A 19,022-nucleotide genomic window follows, 5' to 3' on the forward strand; every position below is an offset into this window, starting at 1 on the left:
TCTTTGGGGGGGGGGTCCTTATCGGATGGGAGGGTCCAAGGACAGAGGATGTCGTATGTTGTACAGATTGTAAAGCCCCCTCAATTTGTGAATTTTGGGCTCTATAAATAAAATTGAATTAAAAAAAATGTAATGCTGGTCATTAACCTAATGCAAGCACCCAAACAGGCACTTTACCAGCATTGTGATATTATTCTTGTGATCTGTGACACCAAGTTGGTCAAATCCAGTTAGAGGATACGCTCACATGTTAGACACTGTATGGACTGGACAACTTTTGTCAATGATATATTTACATTTTCATGTTAACCATTGACCTAATGTTTCCTTATGGAAAACCTGCTTGTTGGAACTATTACTCTCTACTGTACTTTGTAGAGAGTAACCATAACTGATTTGGGTATTTTGGCTGCCCTTTCCATGACTGGTGGAAATGATTCTGTCTGTAATATGTTTCATGCTATGAAAAATTGCATACATTTACACAGTAACTAAATTAACTCTGACCTTTATATAGTTGAGTGACTGGTTTGGCTTCAGCTCCATTGGGGGCACGGATGTAGTTCGGGAGTATATTAGGAACATGCCTGGGAAAGAGACAAGACACCAATTGTAAGATACAACTATGTGTATTATCTAAAACACAAAACACTAGTGTTTACATAAACATCCTTCCAGGGGGTATACCTACACAGGCTTGGTGCGATTGCCAACCAGTAGTGAGGCCAGATCTGCTCGGACTGGGTTTCCAGGTTCCAGGTCTATAGAGTGTTTGTCAAATGTGTGTTCAACCGTCCCTCCTTTACCTAAGTCCCTGTCAGAGACAGAAACATTACGAAAGAAAGAGAGATGGATGCAGTCAGCCTTTAGAAAGTAAAAATACATAATGAAAAGTAAAGGCCATTAGATGTAATAGCTATCCACAAAATATTACTTTTATTATCTCAAAGTATCTCATAGGACATTTATACTCTATGTGGTTTGTATGTGCTACAGCTTATTTTAATGTTGATATTACAAATGAATTGGCAAAACATTTTCTGTCTAAGGGTGGTGGCAGAAGAAAGCAATGTTGTAACATACTATAAAAAGCTGTATCTTTTACATGGTGGCTCTTTTAGGTCTCATCACATACTCCTGAAAGCTTGTCAGACTTAATGCAGGCTATCATTTGTAATCATCAGTATACTAATATAGTGTACAGTTTACTTTAGAGCAGTGGGTGCTATTCTTTTCATGTTTATTTATTGGGCCTTCCACCACGTTAAACAACGAGTTCACATTTACATGACTTTTACATGTAATAGCAATTACATTTTCCGTTTTCATTTAAAAAAATGCTGGTACCATCTAGGATGACTGAACCTGCAGGACAAAAGAACTGAAATCCTACTGCACAGTTAGTTGTTGTTGTTTTAATTTTCGCCTTTCAGCCACATTCCCACTTCCCTAGACCATTGCATTTGTATGAAGCTTTGTCATTGCCATTCTCCATCTGTCCGCCAGATAAACTCAGACTGAGACGTTACAATGACTCTGTGAACCTAAACTGCTCGCTGGCAGGTTTTCTTCAACAAACCCTGAGTTTCTCTCTGTCTTACAAATCCACACACTGAATTATTTTCTTATTGATTGCGTATTGAAGCACATTTGCCCACATATTCTAATATTACAACACTGAATAGAACTTTATTGTGTAAACTTATTGAAACTCTGACTCAGGCTCTTTTTCAGAGATACATTTGCACAGTCCATAAATAGCCTACATCACATGTGTCAAACTCAAATCCGGCCCGCCACGTCATTTTATGTGGCCCGCGAATCCGCCAGCAAAAAAAAAAAAAGTAAAAAAAAAAGAATTTTAAAATCAGACTTGATACAAATTACAATTATCCTCTGCTCTCTGTAACTCGCACAGCGGAGGTCCTCCCCGATCCGCGCGCGCACCAGCGGATGTGGTGGAGATGCAACAGTCGCTCTCCTGCAAGCACCGCTCTCCCGCAAGCAAGCAAGCAGATTAAAATGGAGACCCTGCCTTTTTTTTACCTGTGGCCATGGTGAATCGTGGTATCGCAGCTCCATTAATGATGGCTTTATTCATTCACCACGTACAAGCTTAACTGAACAAACACAGAGTTGATTGAACAAACTCTGATCAGCTTTTCTGGAACTGAAAACGCAGAGTTTCCAATTTAAGGGTTAGTCAATTCAGAGTTCAAGGTTAGACTCAGAGTTTGTTAATTAAACCTGCTTTCTGAAACAGGGCCCGACTCATGTGTCTAATTCTCCAATCACCATGTCATTATATACATATATATAATGTTGCTTTGTTCCATTGCATTCTTTTAGTGTTCAGTTCCAGTTTGCCCTATTTCTTGCCTGGTGTTTCATGCCTGCCTCCTCATCTTTACCTGCGTTTGGGTCCTTCTCCCATTGCCTGCGCTCCGATTGTGACAGCCCGGTTGTCTGTATTTGGGTCCTTTTCCCTGGTGCCCATGTTAACACTCCAGCCCCAGCCTCCCATCTGGTGTCTATACTCGTCGTTTTTCAGTCCCCAGGCCGCCCACCTGAGAATTCCTGCTTCTTTACTCTAAGGCCACTCATCCTTTTTGTTCTTCCCTCTGACCCACTACCCACATCCTGTGACAGAAAGCTTGTCGACTTACAGCTTTACACATTTTTGTATACTGATATACATCATTGTGCAACAGCGCATTCTTGGGCAAAATTCACAAAGATTGGACTGCAGCTGCTGAAAGCACCATGAAATGGGCCGATTTTGCACCAAATGTATGCATAACACCTGATTTGAATACGTGCAAATAGCACAGAAGTACTGAAACATTATTTCCTTGGCAGCACAATTTGAGTTGCATTTCATCCTTTGCAGGTGCTTGGAGCTTATTTTTGTCTTATCTGTGCAGGTTTTGCGGAAGCTGTGCAATCCTTGAATCCGTGAATTGTCAGTGTGGTATAACTGTTCCCAACATCATGTCTGTGTAAGCTGTCTTTCACATCCCTGGTATAAATGAAAACTAGGACAAGGACTCGCCTGGCACAGAACCTAATCTGTGGATTGTTTTCTCTTTCCCTGCATCAAAAGAAAAAATCCTGTGAAGGGGTGCCATTGTTTACAAGAGTTTGAGGTCACTACTTTACAGTTGTACCTCAGCAGTCAGTTGTCACGGTCAACTGTTCTTTGTTAGCTTTAACATGCTAATTTAGGAAATTTGACAATTACCCAGTTAGTTTGGTGATAATTATGTATAATGTATATTATAGTATAATGACATTTTGTTATTAGGAGAGTAAAGGTTTTACCTCTGGAAAGTCCAGGCCAGGCGTAGTGTTAGGTCAACAGGACTTCCAAGTAGTTCTTTAATGACTTCCTGTCTGCTGGGAGGGCTGATCCTCCATACGGATCCTGAACTTCCTTCAATCATGGCCGTCACGATATCCTCATAACTGTAGAGAGTGATGAACTGCATGGCTTTCTAGATGCACATACACACAAAATTATGCATGAAAAATAGATATACAGAGAGACAGCAACTCAAGTAGGATACACACACACACACAGTTCCAGCAGAAACAGTCCTGTTAATTTGAGCATCTGTGAGAGCTGTGCATGCTAAAACAAATAATTTAGTCCAAATTATGAGGAATTGTGATTTGAACTATCAAAAGGGATTCTTGGCATTGAACGTGAAACATGTATAACTCATGTTCATGTCCACAGAATGACGTAACTGTTTAAATACACTAGAGAATGGCACACGTAGCCTGACAGAACTATAAAGAACCTGTGTGATAATTGTTTTTATTTACTACAACACTAAGAAAGCAGGAAAGAAAGACAGTAGCAGCACAAACATATCAATCAAACTGAAATCAGTACGCACCGCATTGTCTCCAAATTCTTTGGTGAGTTGGTCATATTCAGCCTCTGTAAAGGGCTGGATGGACTGCTGCTGCACACTCATGGTAAACAGGGACTAGACATACACATAGAAAAAAATACATCAGTGGATTTTGCACATTTTATATACCGTGTCTCGCTATGTCATTTGCACCTATTTTCAATTTGACTGTACTATAGGTAGACTGTAAAGATCCATTGCTACTGAATTGATTTCCATCTGTGAATGACATTTGGCCTAATTTTTGCATACTATAATCTGATCTGGGATGTGGATAGTAACCCTCCTTCTAGGACAACTGGCAGAGACATCTAATGATAATCTATGGGATTTCACAATTTACTGGCGGTAGATGTACCTGCCAGATGATCAGAACAAGTACAGCCTCAAAATGTACAACAGAATTCCATGGAGTCACAAAAACGTCCATGTCTTTCAAACTCCAAATCCCCGGTTTGTACTGTAACACTGGCTTTCTGTAGTTTTAATCTGAATCTGGGATAACCCTAATTAAATGGTAAAAATGTACTTGTATAGCCCTTTTCTACTCTTTCTGACCACTCAAAGAATTTTCACAGTATTTGTCATCAATCACCCATTCACACTATTCACATTCATACACCGTAGGCACACGGTGTGTATGGAACTGCCAATCCTCTGATTGAAGGACTCCACTTAGCCATAGTCACAGCCACATCTGTTAATGTGATTTCACTTTAGAATTTCTGAATTTCAAAATGTCAAAATTCATGATTGCATTGGCAAGCCATATGGTGCTCAAACATAGTAAAAGTTGTAAGTTTAATATTAAGATGCCGGACATGTTATCTGACCAGATAATTGTTTTTGTTGCTGCTGTTTGCATTTTTCCTGATGCAAATTCAGAAAATACACTACAGGAATGCACTACTGTTTCATTTATTACATTTTTTTTGTCTTGTTTTCTCATGTTGCAAATCGGCAACAACTGCATTTCATTTTGTATCCCTGTGTTGCATAATGAAAAAAAAAGGATCACTGAATTCTTGAATAATCATTAATATATCAGTGTTTATTCCATTTGTCTAAGCAATTTATCAGTACCCGGAAAGCAGTTTTGGGTGGCTTGTTGTCAAATTGTATTAAGCAGGAGCTCTGCCATTGATTTAGATTCATCAGAACATTTTAAGTTGATTTTTTTCTGTTTTAAGAGACAGTAGAAGAGACTGCAATATGAAATGTCGATTACCTCATATCCTCCCAGCTTGACAGTCACGGTCACATCAATGGGGTGGTTGACCACACCCACAACTGATCTGACCAGTGAAATGAAGAGAAGGGGAAACCAGATGATGCAGATCAAGAAGAAGATGATGAGTCCACCCATGCCATATTTCACTATCTTCTTCTTCTTCTGTCCTTTGGGCTGTGGGTATTTCTGAGGGTAGAAAATATTTGTTTTAGAGAAAATAAATATTATTTTTGTTTTTTTTAAATGTACAATGTTGAGTATTTTCTTTACTTATAATGCTAAAAAAGGCAAACAAAATGTAAAGGAACCTGGCAGTGGGTTTTTGTGTCCCTGGCAATAGCCCTTGTTATGGACTCCAATGGCAAAACACATAGAGCCTTACAACAGGGTTACTTCACTGAACACCTTTTAGCTGGAATTCAGACACTGACGGACATCTGAATAAGTCCATCTTTCTACACCTGATGTATAATTGATCATGCATCATGTATACTGTACACATGTAACTGAAACCTGGAGGTCTTTTAAAGCTTTGAATCTGTTTTTCTTCTTTCAGATGTAAGTATGTGTATTGGGTTTGAGAATTCTGAAACACCTCTGGGTTCACAGCAGTACTGTCACTTTACAGATCCAGTGTTGACACTGACAGAGGACCCGCTGTGCTGCTTTCAAACCAGCCAGACAAGGTGGTGCCAGTTGTAGGGTTAAAAAAGTCTATCCTGAGACTTAAGACCATGGGGTCATTCAAATTGAAACGTCTCACATTGATGATAAAATCCACAAGTTTTACCAAATGTGTAAGGTACAGTCACATTAGTCATCTGTTCAATGAAAAATTGCCCTGCACTCAGCCTAAAAAAATGATGTGATATAGGTATTAACTTAATATTGATCCGTGATCACAGACTGGATGGTTTAGTTTATAGTCTGTAGTGTGATATACTACAAAAAAAGATAATAATAATAAATAACTAAAATGAGTTCTTCTTTACAAACACTGTGCATCACTGTTTCTGGCTGACCATACAAATTAACGACAGAGTTAAACAAAAGTAAACTTTAAGGTCCCTGGAGCCCGCCAATCGATCACAACAAAACAGGAAACATATGTTGAAGTCGTCAGTCACATGGGCTTCCATTGAAGTGAATGAGAGTCTGAATATTTAGAGAGACTGGTGCTAGTGTGGTTTGGTTTTGATCATGAAAACATTTTGTTGTTACTGATTCTGAAGAGTTACTGCCTTTCCCCTTTGATTGAATTTGCCTCGCCAAGTACCCTTATACCAGTCATTTGGTCTGGTATAATCATATCACAGTACTCATACACTTCATACCTTCTCTGTCTCACGGCTGCATTTAATGATGAAGATGTTGGCATAAATGTCCTCCACACACATCCAGTTTGACAGAGACAGGGTGGTGTCAGTCCAAACCCAATCCATCACTGCTCGCAGCTCCACCAAGAATGGCACCAAACGGAACCTACACTCACACATAAGCACAATATTAATATAATAATGCCAATATACTATATGCTGATTCTTGACCTATTTAACACTCTGTGTCCTGTAGTAATGATAACAGTTCACCTAATCTCTGTCATTATAGATACACATACTGTTTCTACTGGATTGTAGATATCCTTAAAAGAGAACTAAAAACAAAGCTGCAGACTGGCTTTGTGTCCATACCCTTGGAAGAGAAACAGGTTGAGGTGGTTGTATTTCTTGGTAAGGATGTTGCCAAGGATACGAGTGGGGTATCCACAGCGGATCTGATAGGCTGACAGGCCGAAGTAAATACACTTGACAAAGTACCAGAGCTGGGCCACAAAATTCTGATTGAACTTCCTGAACAGAGAGGAGAAAAAAGGAAGAATAATTTCTTAATAATCTAATTTGCAGTAGTATGCTGAAGACTCAACCCGTATTTGTGGTTTGGTTTTATCAGAATGATGCCTTTTTACTCTAATCTTTTACCAAGACAACCCAAATTACAAGTCACTCCCTGTGATTTAGTTCATTGGTAATAACCAGTTAATACCATCAATACTCCAATAATAGAAGAAATACATAATATATTTTGACTTCACCTCTCAGTCACAGCAGGCAAGATGAAGAACATCCACAGGTGGATCCCAAACACAAGAATCACCTGGAAGGAAGGAACGACAGGAGACAAGTCTGGTCATCCTAACAAATGGTGCAGGCCACTCTTGGCCCCTCCAAAAGATACATAAATGCTAATAATCTGAATACATGAACTGAACCTGGAAGATGAGTTTTCCCAAGACAGCCTTGCGCAGGTACAAGGCTCTGTCGATGATCATGGTGCTGAACTGAATGAGCAGCATCACCAGGAAGGCCTCAGGAACCTGGTCTTCTGACAGGGTGGAGGCTATATCAGCTGCTGCACTGTGTTTCTGAAGGTGAGAGACGTGTGTCATGTTGGATTTTCTCTATAAAATATTTATATTTTCAATAATGTAAATCATTGATAATTAATAAATAATTACAAAATGACAACTTCCATCCATCTCTCACCCCAAATGCCCAAAAGCCAAAGACTATGATGATGAAGTCAACAACATCAGTCAGAAACATGAGAGCATAGACATCTGTGGCAGCCCGATACTCAGCATGGAGAATACCCCTGAAGAATCCCTGCATTGGCCTGTAAACACTCTGAATACTGCAAAGGAAAACAAATTGGCATGAAATAAACCACTGTATTAGTGGGACTCAGTAACCCATTACACTGTTTTTAATCCCTCCTTGGATTGCAACTAAATTATTTGTATAAATATCTGAATAAATGACGGAATAATTAGTCGTTAATGTAAGCTATTTTTATAAAGGATTTTAGAGGGTGACTTGGTGACTTCGGCATATGTTGACATTATAGTCTCTATATCCAACTCACCCAGAGAGGAAGACTTGTTTTATCTTGTATCCCACAGCCAGCAATCTTTGACTGGCTGCCTCTCTCCTATTGCCTTTCTGCTTCTCCTTCACTGGTTCTGCTTCACAGGGATCTGCAGTCTCAACTGTGGACTCCACTGGAACAGTCCAAACCGGAACCAAGGACATGAAACACATTTTCTCTTTGTTACACATGCTATGTTACTGTGTTGTGGTCCAAATGACAAAGCCAAAAGATAATCTCAATACACAGATATCTGCATATGAATGCTGTTGTAAAAATCCTTGTGAACACGGCCTCATTTGGCTTATTGCTTAATTTACTGTTAAGCTTCCAAAAGTAACATTGGTATTTGTGACAGAAAATACAGATAGTTATGACGATTCCTGTAGCTCGCCTATTATTTATTCTTTATAATAATTCTAATTGGGATACAGCTAATATCTTCCTTCCACCTGAGAGACGTGTCCCACAAAGGTGCAGCCTTCAGGCAACTGAATGGTATTGCACTGAACCAGCACCAATTTCCCAGCAACAGTCTGGCCTCACAGAGACCAAAATGAATGGTGCACTCAAGTACTTTTCATCAGCTTGGAACTTTCAAAGCCACTTTGACGATAGTTAAAACAGTCCTGGGTCGTGACACAGGGACTGGGGATATGAACACAAGGCTTTTCCAAAATGATCTGACCCCACTGTCAATGTTTGGGAGGATCTCACGTCTGAAGGCAAACCTGTTCCTATGTGCTTGAAATAGCCACACAAGGCAAAGAAACTGCCATCATTGAATGGGGCTAGACACAATAATAAACAAATTCACATGATTGTTCACATGAAAAGTGACAGAAGTAGTTGTGGGAATTAATGAAAAAAATGGAATGCAGCTGGTGTCAATGTTATGAGTCACACAGTCCACACATAATGAAGCCACAAACCTTTGCTGAGTTGTTGTTTGGCTTTTTTAGGTTTCTTGCGGAAGCGAATACTGCTGCTTTTCTTTGGGACTTCCTTTATCACCTGCTCATTGTCTCCCAACATCTTATCCTCCCTCGGTCTGCTGGGAGGATTCAACCTGTCCTTTAGCCCAGATGGAGTTTCATGCCCATCCTTTGACCCACTGGGTGTTGGTTCAGTTGCAGGAGGTTGTGTGGTACCAGCAGCAGAGCTGGTACTTGGTTCAACATAGTCCACATTATCCTAAAGTGATAAACAATTGATTTTAAAAAACTAGGAAAGTAGTCTAATATCTTTAAAAATAAGTCTGCTAATAGTATTACATGATGTCACTGCTTTAGTCAATGGCCAAGAACATAGTCTTTGTTATTGATTGGGCAGTAACCAATAGCAACTAATATCAAGTATGTGAACCAACCTTTTGTAGTTGGTCCAGTTCAGTAGATGTTGAGCTAACTCTGCCCTCCTCCTCTTCTTCTCTACCATCCTTCTTCCTTCCATCTTCATCTCCTTCTCTATTTTTTCCTTCATCCTTACAACTTTCTGGTGAGGGGATCTGCTCCTCCAGGGGGCCCTCGTGGTCCCACAGGCCATAACGCTGTACAGACACACACAAGTGGACACACAAAAATACAAATGTGGGAGGATGAAATTGTGCTGGATGAAGTAAAAAATAACTAGCTTTACCCTGCATTACAAGAACAATTCTGTTTCTCAACATCAATTGATGAGAAGACACTGAAAGTAAAAGATGCAGACTTTTCCTCTTGGATAGCCGTAGGCCTCTAGTTTCATAGCAGTGAGGTACAGCTGTATTTACTGAACGCATATGTGGCCAAATAAAATAATGAACTGTGGGGTTTTCCCTTTACTAACCATCTCAGCTAATGATATTAGTTTTTGATATTCACTATATTTAAAAAATGTAAGCCCTCTAACATTTCTTTATTATCATATAAGGACTTAAAACATACATATTATTGTATGTAACATCAATATATTTTGTTTATGTTTCTAAAGCAATTTACATGTTTTTGTTGTTTTGGATTTCGTGGCTTTATTCAACTTAATCTAAGTCTTTATTTATCAGATAGTAATATTTATTATGTTGTACCTACTCAACAGTTTTATCATTTTATCCGTGCATGTTCTCTCAAGAGGCTCTCCAGATAATAAGGGAGAGGTCAGCCTGTCACAGGTGGTATTGCACTTGTTAAAGCTAAACAGAGTAGGCAGATAAATCATAATTCATAATTCATAAAAAAAACTCAGCCAGAGATGGATGTTGATAAGCTATAGCTGATGAAATTTGAAATACAAAAGTCAAATGAAGTCTTTTTTTGTTAATTCTTTCTGAAATCAAGGAAAGGAATAATAAATAATGGTTTTCATCACTGTAATCACTGTGAATACTAACTGACCATGAGAAGGGATCTGTGGAAGAACAGAGCCAGCAGTTGAAGAAGATCATATCTGATGTAATTGTCAGTCTTCTCCAGGCCCAGAATGCGAGGTGGGAAGAAAGGTTTGTCTTCATTTAAAGTCATCTCATAAGCACTGTTCCAAGGAAAAAATCCAAACTGGAAAAGGTATTTCACCACCACCATCACCTGGAAAGAGAACAACACAGCAATACAGCCATGTCAGTCCCGAAAGGAGCACAGACAAGGGAACATCACACATCACAGGTAATATCTCATGTTGTAAGATGAACAAACACAGGAGATTCTTCAAAGTTTAAGATAATGAGATCATCATTGTATGGTTGAGTCTGAGTCTGCCTTTCACCATGTCACAGCAGCCCTTCCTGAATACAATTATTTAATTATTTACAGTATAAATTGTTATTGTAATTATTTTATTGCCAGTATTGCAAAAGGAACGTACCCAGAGTGTTATTCAAATCAAATGAATCATTTTTGACTACTGCTTGTTGTCAACGTTTAGGCACATCCTCACCCTAAAATCATTGTAAAATCTTTCATTTTAAAATCTGTAATCATTTATATTCTTGGCAACTGGGGAAGTCCCTTTTTTGCAAATATCTGAAATGGTCGTGGTTGTTTAATGTATAGTTATACCGAACAAATCAATATCTTTACTTGCAACCACCGACCTCTATACCTCACATGAACAATAGTTTATTATGCCTAGGGAATAACTTTGGATTTGGCTTGTACTGGATTTTACAACTTTTGGGACCTAATGATTCAAATAAGGGCAGTTATCAAGTGTTTAGACCCCAAAAAATAAAAAATCTGCAAATTAGCCACTGCAAAAATTGGCATTACATCACATCTCTTTTCCTGGTGGCTTGGTTAGCACTACCCCCTATACTCAAGCTACGCCTTCTTTCATAACTTTCATAACCATTTCTTATAGACACTAGAGGTGTGTGAATGCATGCACACATGGTCGAAGCTATTGGAAATTCCCACTTATTACATTACAAATTGATAACATTACAGTGTGTTATTTGAAAGGGGGCACAGTGGGCAATGGGCACCCTGCAAGAATTTACACCAACTCTGCAGATCATTATCAAAATGATCAAAACTAGGGGCTGATATACATCAGACATGTATAGTACTGTACTTTGGTGACAGGAGATACTGTGTTAAGTGAAGACAGATATCTGCTGAGTCTTGTTGGCAGCTTGTAATAAGACCATTGTGAAGAGATGGTACAAAGCAGAACCACCAACGAAAGATGGATGGCTTAAAATTGTGAATAAAATATATGATATGGAACTGTATCATACAATAAGAGCGATGTTGAGAGAAATGGGAAAAAAGTGCAACAATGACAATGACATGTCTGTGATTCAGAGAGCAATGCTATTTTTTCAAAATATTGTTCTGTTTGGAACCCGTTGTGCTGGTATTTGTGATCCATGCAGTGAAATATTGAAAACAATAGTGCACAATTTTCCTGTGATGCTTTATGGTAAATAAGTTAGTTAGTTTCTTGAGTGGGTCTGTGTGTCTCTCAGTGCTCATACCTCTGTGTAGACTATAGCAGTCATCCAAAACCTCTTGGTTGGTCTTGGAACAGCCAACATAGCCCATAGGAACACAAGTATGGGGAGGAACAGTGATATCACAGAGGCACTGACCGCGTTGTTTAACACTATGATAAAATAGCAGACTAGCTCTGAATTGGCTGCCAGCAGGTTGTGCATGGCAAACAGTAGCTTCAGCAGACGGTTCTGGTTGTTATAGAACTCTCTGCTCTGTTCTAGCTCCTCAATGAAGAACTGCCTGCAGAGAGAGAAAGGGAAGTCACAACCATAGATTTGTATTCAAATATCATTATTATTAATAATTATCACCAGTCTTTTAACAAATGATAAAATCAATGGCAAGAGCGATGAAATAAAACACAATCTGTAATAAAACTATTATTTTCCTTTCACACATTCATGACGCAAACATTGTGGTAATACTGGAGGTCGGCGCTAAACACTGTGAAATCAACGTTGTCATGTGAAAACCAGTAGCTGCTGTCAATGTGGATTATTGTTGGCTTTATTTAGTCATAAGTTTCTTTATCTACCTTTCTCCCAGCAGCTCGCTGGCTGTTCTAGAGTGTCTATGTTGTTGTTTGGATGGCGCTGGTACAAGCTCCATGCTGCTAGATGGGGGTTCTGGACTCAAGAGGTTCCCAATGCTGTTGAGCCTTGGCCTGGGGGTAGACCGGTCTGTTACACCCCTGCTATCCACGTCGAGGCAACTGAGAGAGATTCAAACACACATACACATAAAATGTATGAATACATAAAAACTAAGAAAACTGAGGATCTAAAGGCCCCCTAACTGCCACCCTATGCAACAGGTGGGCACAACAAACACACTGTTAACTATTCTAAGAGCCTTTACATATCTAGTTGGTAAAAGAAGACACTAGTGATACACTCTTTTCCACACTAACCTGTGTCTGGTGGAGTCTGCATCAGTCTCGTCCAAACAAGTCTCCAGTGTGGAACTCTCACTGCCCTGAGATACCTGGTCATCTGTGCAGTCTGCTGTTGTATGCTGCCAATCAGAGGGAGACAGACCTAACTTAAAGTGTGTGTGTGCGTATTTGTCTGTGCTGAATGTTCAATTCCAAAAGAACAATGTTTGCTCAACAAAAATCTCTGTGTTATGTTTACCTGCTGTATCTTGTGTAAGATCAAGTAGCGTTCATTGCACAGAACAGCAGATGTCTCTCTGTACTGTTTAGTCAGCAGGTTGAGCCACTGAGTCAATCCATCCACCATGGCCAGAACTATTGCTAATAAGAAGCGCAGGATATCCAAGATCCTCTGAACCATTTCACCATGACCTGCAGTATCAAGACAGATAGAGACAGGGGGAGGAAAAAAAAGGTGATAAACTTTTACTGACTGTACATTTAGCAGAAACCTCCATCTACTATGAATACTTTTTCTACACTTTGAAAAGATTGTGGATAGTGACCTCTGAGGCCATTTATAAATGCATGTACAGGAATTACAAGGAAAGCAGTTTACTGCCAAAATATTCAAACATCTTTACTAGTTTTGTCTTGTAAATCTTTTTCGATAATGGCAACGGTACAAAAGGTGTGCTGTTGCATGTGCACGGCTGTCTTTGTATTGTCTAATGAATAGGGCTATACCAACCTAATGGAGTTGAGAATCTGAACTAATCAACGGTACTGGCTTTATGATGCCTAGTAAAATTATATTCAGTTTAGGCTCTTGTTCAGTACCACTTTTACTGAACACACAACCACTATACTTAAAATAATTATTAGTTACTCTCATGAGTCACTCTCATAATCACAATAACTAACTACAAACACATTACTTACTAGCCATATTTCAGTTCTATTGTCAAGCAAATTTCAAGCAATCTTTTGAAATGTTGCAGAAATGCAAATTAGGCGCGTTTCCATCAACTGTTTTTTTTAGCAAATAACTTGGCTGCAGCATAGTTTCGTCGCAAGTTGCCGCTTTAGTATTTGCATTACTCTTCTCCAGCAGTAAACAGAGTAGAAGAGGAAGAGGTTGCGAACGGGAAATAAAAGAAATAATAATAATAATACAAAATTATGGGAATATCCAGGAAGACAACATGATCTCATCCCTACTTGGTATATTTTGCCACCTCGGCAGAAACAAGGGCAGCCTTTTGCAGCCTCATGCAAATCATGGTTTGGCCTAAAATAGGTACGCTTGTAACGTAAGGTCATGGGACTCAGTGCTAGAGCACCACGTGACAGAATGTCACAGAACATGGTAGAATGGGACAGAATGTCAACTGACATAATTTCCTTTGGTTTCACAAGAGGCATGAACACTGGTCCCCAGATTAGAAGTACTGTTTTGACTCATTCACCAATTCTCCGTCCCACTCTCAGAGGACTTCTCGCAATCAAAACTACATTCCTTGCTCTGCGTGTCTAATAATGACGCAGATGGTTTTTATATGGTAGGTAGTTGAAAGCGTGGTTCGTCTCATACAGACGCTAAAGGGGGCCTTGTGTGCCTATATCATGATGCTGCCCAAGCATCCGTATTGGCCGCCCTGGGAGTGAGACCAGGCTGGGGAAGACGCCGAGGGCAGAAACAGCTGATCAGTCATGTTCCCCAGTCATGTGTGTGCTTTTTGTTAACGGTTTCCGTAACCCATTCAGGGCATAAACTATTTTTAAAAAACAAAAATAAATCACCTCCAATTAGCTCAAAAACGTTTTGCGCGATTGGGGAAAGTTTATTGATTTTTCTGTTTTGATACAGCATGCAATACTTAAAAAAAAGTACGTAAATGGAAACACAGGTACTGTAGAATGGAAACAGCAAAAGGTGAAAGGTGGAGGAGGAAAAGACAATGTGAACCTACTGGACTCCTTTTCCTCTGGTTCCTCTTCCTGAAGGCCAGGGTCCTCAAACGCATCATCGTCCCCACAACCTACACATACACACACACACACACACACACACACACACACAAACAGTATACATACTTCATTTTTTCTTGTGTTTTCTTTTAGATTAAACTTTTTTGTCATTACTGAGACAACGATATGCCGTTTTAGTTGCATCTAACTAGAAGTGCCAAAACTGTGGTGCAAGGTGACAGATGAGGGGAAGAAGCTGCAATGAGCTGCTGGTCCTGGAACTGAGAGTCCTGTAGAGATGTCCACCAGTTGCTTGTGCTGGACAGCCTCAGTGTGGGAGAGTAAATGGTAAATGGACTTGTCCTTATATAGCGCCTTTCTAGTCTTCCGAACACTCAAAGTGCTTTAACACTACATGTTCATTCACCCATTGATTCATACACTGATGGCAGGGGCTACCATACAAGGTACCTGCCCATCAGGACTAACCCATTCATACCCACACATACACCGAAGGTACAGCTTTCGGCAGGAATTTGGGGTTAAGTGTCTTGCCCAAGGACACATCGACATAGACTGGAGGAGCCGGGGATCGAGCCACTTTACCTCTGAGCCACAGCCGCCCCTAATCATTTTGCATTGTGCGTTTTAATTGACAAGGTTCCACCAAGAACTTGAACTCGGATCACTGGATTCCGAGTCCAGAGTGCTGACCATCACACCATCGAACCCAGAGAAGTGGAGTCCAAGTGATGCATTGGGCAGTGTTCACCACCCTCTGCAGCGCTTTCTGGTGCAAGAAAGATAAGTTGCCATACAATACTGTAATGGAATTGGTTAGGATGCTCTCGACTATGCAGCAGTAGAAGTTCACAAGAAACCGAGGAGACGTTCTTTCTTCAGTGCCCTCAGGAAGAGGAGATGGTTGTGTGCCTTCAGGGTCAATGTGTTGAGGGTCCAAGAAAGGTCCTTGGAGACACAGACACCTAGAAACTTTAAGCTGGCGACACGCTTAGCCTCTGTCCTGTTGATGTTAATTAATTCTGCACAGTGCACACAGGGACTGGTAAACATGGTCCAAGGTCTTTTCCCCTCTAGTGTGGTAGGACACATGATGGTGGAATTTCGGGAGTGCAATCTACCGGTTCAAGTGGTTGAAGTCACCTGTAACAATCAAGGCTGCCTCCAGATGTGAAGTCTGTTTTGGCTTTTGGCAGCATGCAGTTCTTAAAGCTTAGGATTTGCTTCGAACAGAATATATTTTGTAGTCAATGTATACTAGGCAGATAGAAAGGTTGTCACTTAACCATGAGATATTCCAGGTTAGAAGAGCAATGAATCTCGATAGGAGCAGTGTTTGTGCACCAAACGTTGTTAGCATAAATGCACAGTCCCCCACCTCTGGTCTAACTGGTGTCATCTGCTATTCTATCTGCCTGGAAGATGTAGCGCCAAAATCATAATGTTGCAATCCATAATCCTTTAGTGAGTAATGATCAGCAGCCGCAGCACATCAAACAAATTAATTAGTGATGCAGCCTGTGAGAGAACTGATATTACTCTTCTTCCTACATCAATATATTACAACTCATTACCTCACAAGCTACACATTATTGTAGACTTACAAGGTTCAAAGTGTCATTCTACAACACAGGGTTGCACAACAAAAATAAACTGTCCGCCAAAAGCGTTTTGTTGGCGTGAAACACTTGTCAAATACAATAGCTTGATCCGAGCTGTTATGGAGTCAGGTATCTGTAAAGATGTGGGCAAAGCAGTCTCTGATTTCCCAATGCTGAGTTAGCCTGAGGGTTATTTCATTCAATTTATTGTTCTTTGACCAAACAATAGCCAAGAGTAGGCTGAGTAGTGGAATACCCTTAGGTCCAAACTGGGTTAGCTTAGCTCTCTTCCCTCTCTTGCTGCGGCTGTCACGCTGCTTTGGTTAGCGTTTGGCCCAGTTGGGTTGGCTGGGTAGATGTTGTGGGCATCTCAAGGACACTTCATCCAATCCCTGCACTTCCTTTTCCTGGTGTCAATAGGTGTACTTCTGTCATGGGCAATATATGCTTCAGATATGGTAGATAAAGGTGAAAAGATAAATTAATACAAAACTGTCAAGAACTTTTTGGGAGCAACTAGCCACTGCATCTGCATGCTCCGCCATCACCATAGTAATAAAAAAAGGATGTAAGAATATCTAACCAATCGCAGAAAAAGCCTCCTGTTGTGAATCCACTCTTCCTTCTCTCTCTTTCTCTTTTCTCTCAATCCTCCTCAACTGTCGTTGGTGTCTCTGACGTTCTTTCAAAGCTGTTTTCACACTGGTCACCCATGCCAGGTACGCCAACTGAGGGGGAAAACAAGACAAAATCAACAATACAATAAACATAAGAAGTTTTTACACAGCTTGTTATCATAGCAGTGTTAAATGTTTCAAACATTTTAATACAACAACTGCAACTATATGCAGTATATAATATTATTTAAAACCAGATATTGTGGACATGTGACTCCACTGGACACAGCTTTACACAACTGTCTGCTGCAGCATTAGACCTGGTGATGGACTGTCTATGGTCATGTTGTAGCCCTATAGGTGTGTTTGTCCACAAACTCTGTGATGAAGGTTACGCTATTGTAACCCTTGGTCGAAGCACCGGCGGAGCCCTCTACTGGACTCTATGGGTAATACTTCAATTACAAATATAAGCTAGCATGATCAGATCATGCAAACCTGAATACTTGCCGACCCCACAGTATAAAGGGCAACACACAACTCTTTTCACAAGTCCTGTCTCAGTGTGCACAGACCCTGAAATGGAGCCTATGTCCAAGAGATGCCGCCGTACATTTGTAGTGGACACTCACCAAACAAGGTTTGCTCCCCTTCCAGTTGATCGTGATCCCCAGCTCGGTTAGCTGTAAGATCAACTGGGCTGTGTGGAACATAGCCCATTCTTTGGACTGAGCTATGATGACAAGTTCTTCAAGATAAATGAAGACCCTTACGCCTCAGTCACGCAGAAGTTGATATACCATGTCCACACATCTGCGAATGGCGCTGAGGGACAGGGCATAGCCGAATGGCAGTCTGTGAGCCAGAGACTTTACCCTGGATGGTGAAATGCAAGAACATCCTGTGTTTTTAAACCACCTCGACCTGAAAGTATGCAACTTAAATTCAACAGCAGCGAACAAGCTGTGATATCCTGTCTCAGACCTCAGAGCTGCCAGACCTTCCATAAATGTAAGGCTCGCTCATGGGAGACCGAATTAGAAAAGTCCACGAATGCAACGTTTCCAGCTCAACGGCAAATAAATTATTCACAGCTACTATATCAGATGAGGTATGCTTTCTGACATCATGCCGATTATAGCGTTCATGAATAAACACATCACTGTGCCACCAGCTGTGACCACTTACACTAGCGTGATCGTCCAGGCCCACTGCCTCCTTCACCAGAGATGGGGAATGGCTTTGACACTGGGCAGCTAGTAAACATCATATTTGGTTTGGGCCAAGTTTAATGAGACGCCATAAAGAGCCATGGAGGTGGAGAGGGGAAAGGAATATGCTCTTTGAGAAATGTAAATAGTTTAAATCTAAACTTTTTTCACAGTTTTAAAAGTATAAAACACATTGACAACATCAACTTTATTAACAGCATGGAAGGAGGGGGCGGAAAACCATAGTGCAGGTAGTGGTAGCAAAACATGTTCCACCGCAGTGGTCATCACTAACGGGAAGGGGGCGAGCAGGCTGGTGGCTGCTGAAAACCTCTCTCCTCGTGGTCCATGCCTAGGCACTCAAAGTAGGCATCATAAAGACCGTCTCGGCGAAAGGGCCGGAACTTGCCAGGCACTGACGAGGTTCTTAAAGGGATGACTCCGTCAATGGAGGAAGTCAGTGGGCCAATCGCCCTTTCTGCATTATATACTGTAGGGTCTGCATGCTAGCTACGCTTAACACATTTTCAAAGGGCATGATGGTAGAGTATTACCCATAGAGTCCAGTGGAGAGCGGAGCCTGTGCAAGTAAGAACTTGGCATCCATGATGACAAACATATCAATATCACATTGACCATAGAAATGGTACTGATATATTATATATGCAAGAACATTTTGT

General features: G+C 40.5%; 1 protein-coding gene across 2 annotated transcripts in view; it reads right to left on the minus strand.

Moving 5' to 3' along the window:
* Positions 1 to 19,022, minus strand: part of piezo1 (piezo type mechanosensitive ion channel component 1 (Er blood group)) — a 94,283-nt gene that overhangs the window by 6,759 nt on the left and 68,502 nt on the right. For both annotated transcript variants that reach the window (XM_079168875.1, XM_079168874.1), the window contains exons 32-51: positions 17,098 to 17,242; positions 14,895 to 14,963; positions 13,181 to 13,353; positions 12,958 to 13,061; positions 12,583 to 12,759; positions 12,029 to 12,287; positions 10,449 to 10,637; positions 9,446 to 9,625; positions 9,009 to 9,270; positions 8,074 to 8,209; positions 7,695 to 7,842; positions 7,421 to 7,573; positions 7,244 to 7,305; positions 6,843 to 7,001; positions 6,486 to 6,633; positions 5,149 to 5,337; positions 3,903 to 3,995; positions 3,322 to 3,494; positions 692 to 814; positions 508 to 587 (exon numbers count right to left, since the gene is read on the minus strand). In XM_079168875.1, the coding sequence (XP_079025001.1) occupies positions 508 to 587; positions 692 to 814; positions 3,322 to 3,494; positions 3,903 to 3,995; positions 5,149 to 5,337; positions 6,486 to 6,633; positions 6,843 to 7,001; positions 7,244 to 7,305; positions 7,421 to 7,573; positions 7,695 to 7,842; positions 8,074 to 8,209; positions 9,009 to 9,270; positions 9,446 to 9,625; positions 10,449 to 10,637; positions 12,029 to 12,287; positions 12,583 to 12,759; positions 12,958 to 13,061; positions 13,181 to 13,353; positions 14,895 to 14,963; positions 17,098 to 17,242 (3,022 nt within the window). The remainder of the gene's footprint in view (positions 1 to 507; positions 588 to 691; positions 815 to 3,321; positions 3,495 to 3,902; positions 3,996 to 5,148; positions 5,338 to 6,485; positions 6,634 to 6,842; positions 7,002 to 7,243; positions 7,306 to 7,420; positions 7,574 to 7,694; positions 7,843 to 8,073; positions 8,210 to 9,008; positions 9,271 to 9,445; positions 9,626 to 10,448; positions 10,638 to 12,028; positions 12,288 to 12,582; positions 12,760 to 12,957; positions 13,062 to 13,180; positions 13,354 to 14,894; positions 14,964 to 17,097; positions 17,243 to 19,022) is intronic.

Source organism: Pholis gunnellus (assembly GCF_910591455.1).
Source record: "Pholis gunnellus genome assembly, chromosome: 11".
Taxonomy (NCBI): domain Eukaryota; kingdom Metazoa; phylum Chordata; class Actinopteri; order Perciformes; family Pholidae; genus Pholis; species Pholis gunnellus.